At 33.3% G+C, this 3586-nt stretch overlaps 1 protein-coding gene across 1 annotated transcript in view; it reads left to right on the top strand.

Annotated features, from left to right (window-relative positions):
* LOC105140400 (vacuolar protein sorting-associated protein 18 homolog) overlaps positions 1-2849 on the top strand; it is a 12903-nt gene extending 10054 nt beyond the window's left edge. Inside the window, exons 19-22 of the mRNA XM_011047209.1 lie at positions 747-812; positions 1311-1472; positions 2086-2202; positions 2431-2849. Of these exons, the coding sequence (XP_011045511.1) occupies positions 747-812; positions 1311-1472; positions 2086-2202; positions 2431-2607 (522 nt within the window). The 3' untranslated portion in view covers positions 2608-2849. The remainder of the gene's footprint in view (positions 1-746; positions 813-1310; positions 1473-2085; positions 2203-2430) is intronic.
* Positions 2850-3586: the final 737 nt, after the last annotated feature.

Raw genomic sequence — 3586 nt, 5'->3', positions numbered from 1 at the left:
ATAGCAGTCTTCACTTTCAGTGAGATTTTTGCATAGACTTAATCCTGGTTAATGGCTTTTGTGTACACCTGAAAACAATATATACCTCCTGTTAATAACAATTATGAACTAAAGCTTGGTAATGGTGAATTTAATCGACCTTCTTATGTCGTGATCTCCAGCTCCGTTCTCAGCTGGATGATGCAATTGCAAGCGAATGTCCATTTTGTGGTGAATTGATGATCCGTCAGATCTCTTTGCCTTTTATACTCTCTGAAGAAGCACTGCTGGTTAATTCATGGGAGATAAAACCACAAAACAACCTTGCGAACATGAGGACCCTCTCTTTACCGGTATGACCATACCCGACTTCTGTGGCTGCTTGCTTGCCATTTAGTGTTCTGCTTGCTTGTGGCAATATAATTATCAAAATTTTAGATAGGTTTTGAAAGGGTTTTTGCTGCTTGTTTATCCATATGGAATGAAGAGTTCCCACCTTAAGAACCAACAAGAATAAGGGTGTTGTTATTGTTATTTTCTTAGTGTTATACATTATTAATTGTAAATTTGATTGTTTTATTTTTGTAAAAAGAAAAAAAAAACACATAGAAGAGTGTCACATTTTAAGGGTATACTGAAATATCTGCTGTACTCAAGTTGGCGCTGCTGATAAGATGATGCTATGTTTCTATGAATTTTGTAAATATATTTAATAAAAAATATTTTTTTATTTAAATCAGAATTTAGTTTTAATCAAAAGTGACAACATAAGAAATGATATTAGTGCACTTGCTCAAAGATATGCTGTCATTGACCGTGATGAGGAATGTGGGGTATTGGCCATTCCAGTCTTTAGTTCCATTCACAATCTGCATGCTAAAGCTACACTAGATCTTTTTCCATGTACTTGCATTGATTGGGATATCACTTTACCCTTCACTTGTCTTTGGAGTAAAAGGATGCTTTTTTTGGCTCAGTCTCACCTGTGAAACTTTTTGCTGAAGTTTTCCATGTACTCTAAAAGATTCCAAGGCTGAAAATAGGCGGGCCTAAATAGATCTTCCCCTTGTACTATGTTTATTTTAATTGGTGTCGTTACCTTGTTGTCATCACACTGTAGTTGGGTTATAGGAACTAGTTCTTGGACTTTGGAGATAGTCCCAGCCTTCAGTATTTCCGCATGAGGTGGTTCCTCTCATGATTCAAACTTGGACCCCACGGTTGGTAGTCCAAGATTTTTACTGTTCCATAAAGCAACTGTTTCCAGTTGCATAGCTCATATTTGAACTTGTTAAATTCTGTTGTCATCTAACTGAATTTATTCTTCTCAGGTTTGTAAGCGCAAAATCTTGATTGTGGGTGGGGACTACCGTATGTCTCGGGGCTATACATCAGTAGGACAAATGGCTCCCTTCTATGTATTTCCATGTGGGCATGCCTTTCATGTGCATTGCTTGATTGCCCATGTGACATGTTCGGTCAATGGAACTCAAGTAAGTTGATGTGCAGCATTTCTCACATGGTATTTTGGTTAAATGCTACTGTTGCAAATTTGAGAATCAAGATGACAATTTACTCGGTAGGTGCAACTTGAAAGTCAAAGTAACTTATAATCTGATTAAATAGCCAATCATAATACCATTTATTTCTACTTTGAATATTATAAAAAGCACATCCATTAATGGCTACAACATTAATCAAATCGGAAAGCATCACTTGGAAATGCATTATGTTTCACTAGCACGACCATTAAAACTACTAGGCCTCTGCTGGTCAAACCCACCATCCTTTTCTCTTGAGGATGGAAGAAAAAAAGAGCATTGATTGGTGACAACTTTTGCAGATTGTAAGAATTGCATTTGTTAGTTTTATAGTTAGTTCTGAAAAGAGGAATTATGCTGGCAAAATTGTGATTGAATGATCATCTGGATTGTGGATAACTATATCTGCACAAGCTTATTATTCTACTTGTGCCCTGAAAATTGCTTCTGCATTTGTGAAATTTCTGGTTGTAAAATATCTCACTTGCAGGAACTTCGTATTTGATCTGACCTTTTCAACCTCTTTTTTGTTTTTTGTTTTTTTTTTTTCAAATGAACGATGCAGGCAGAATATATACTGGATCTGCAGAAGCAGCTTACATTGCTTGGTGACGGAGCGAGGAAAGACATGAATGGTGGCATAACCGAGGATTCCATTACTAGCATGACTCCTGCAGATAAGGTCTGTTGTATCTATGTCATTTACAAGTAAACATTTAGCGGCAATATGAAGTAGTTTCTAATTTGTAATAGCAGTCTTCACTTTCAGTGAGATTTTTGCATAGACTTAATCCTGGTTAATGGCTTTTGTGTACACCTGAAAACAATATATACCTCCTGTTAATAACAATTATGAACTAAAGCTTGGTATTGGTGAATTTAATCGACTTTCTCATGTCGTGATCTCCAGCTCCGTTCTCAGCTGGATGATGCAATTGCAAGCGAATGTCCATTTTGTGGTGAATTGATGATCCGTCAGATCTCTTTGCCTTTTATACTCTCTGAAGAAGCACTGCTGGTTAATTCATGGGAGATAAAACCACAAAACAACCTTGCGAACATGAGGACCCTCTCTTTACCGGTATGACCATACCCGACTTTTGTGGCTGCTTGCTTGCCATTTAGTGTTCTGCTTGCTTGTGGCAATATAATTATCAACAATTTTAGATAGCTTTTGAAAGGGTTTTTGCTGCTTGTTTATCCATATGGAATGAAGAGTTCCCACCTTAAGAACCAACAAGAACAAGGGTGTTGTTATTGTTATTTTCTTAGTGTTATACATTATTAATTGTAAATTTGATTGTTTTATTTTTGTAAAGAAAAAAAAAACCACATAAAAGAGTGTCACATTTTAAGAATACTGAAGTGCCTGCGGTACTCAAGTTGGCGCTTCTGATAAGATGATGTTGTGTTTCTATGAATTTTGTAAATATATTTAATTAAAAATATTTTTTTATATTTAGTTTTAATCAAAAGTTAAAAGTTTTAAATTTAAATTTACTATTTTTCAAAAAAGTATATTCAAGTTATTTTTAATCTAACATACTCTTAACTTAATTCAGTTTTGTTATAAATTATAAATTATTTATGAAAAAAACTAAATCAGAATTTAGTTTTAATCAAAAGTTAAAAGTTTTAAATTTAAATTTACTATTTTTCAAAAAAGTATATTCAAGTTATTTTTAATCTAACATGCTCTTAACTTAATTCATTTTTGTTATAAATTATAAATTATTTATGAAAAAAAAAATTGAATCAAAACTTTAAGTCAAATTTTACTTTTTATAAATTATGTCAAAGGGATTCTTAATCACGAAACTTTTTGGCCCTTAAATTAAAATTGGCTTAAAATAGACCGTTGAAATTAAGAGTTAATCACCTCCATCATGCTACATCTTGGGTACCGTTACAGTTTACACTTCATGCATTTAAAAACTATAATTTCTACCCTAAAATTAAAATTAATGGAGTTAACTTTTATTTCTGAATTCTTTAAAAATTCAGATTTTTTTTTAAATAAGCTAAGAAATATATCACTCTCATTTTATCAATTACACTCCTTTCTA

Source organism: Populus euphratica, unplaced genomic scaffold, assembly GCF_000495115.2.
Source record: "Populus euphratica unplaced genomic scaffold, PopEup_1.0 scaffold106.1, whole genome shotgun sequence".
Taxonomy (NCBI): Eukaryota; Viridiplantae; Streptophyta; class Magnoliopsida; order Malpighiales; family Salicaceae; genus Populus; species Populus euphratica.
This window is presented reverse-complemented; position numbering and strand designations above follow the sequence as displayed.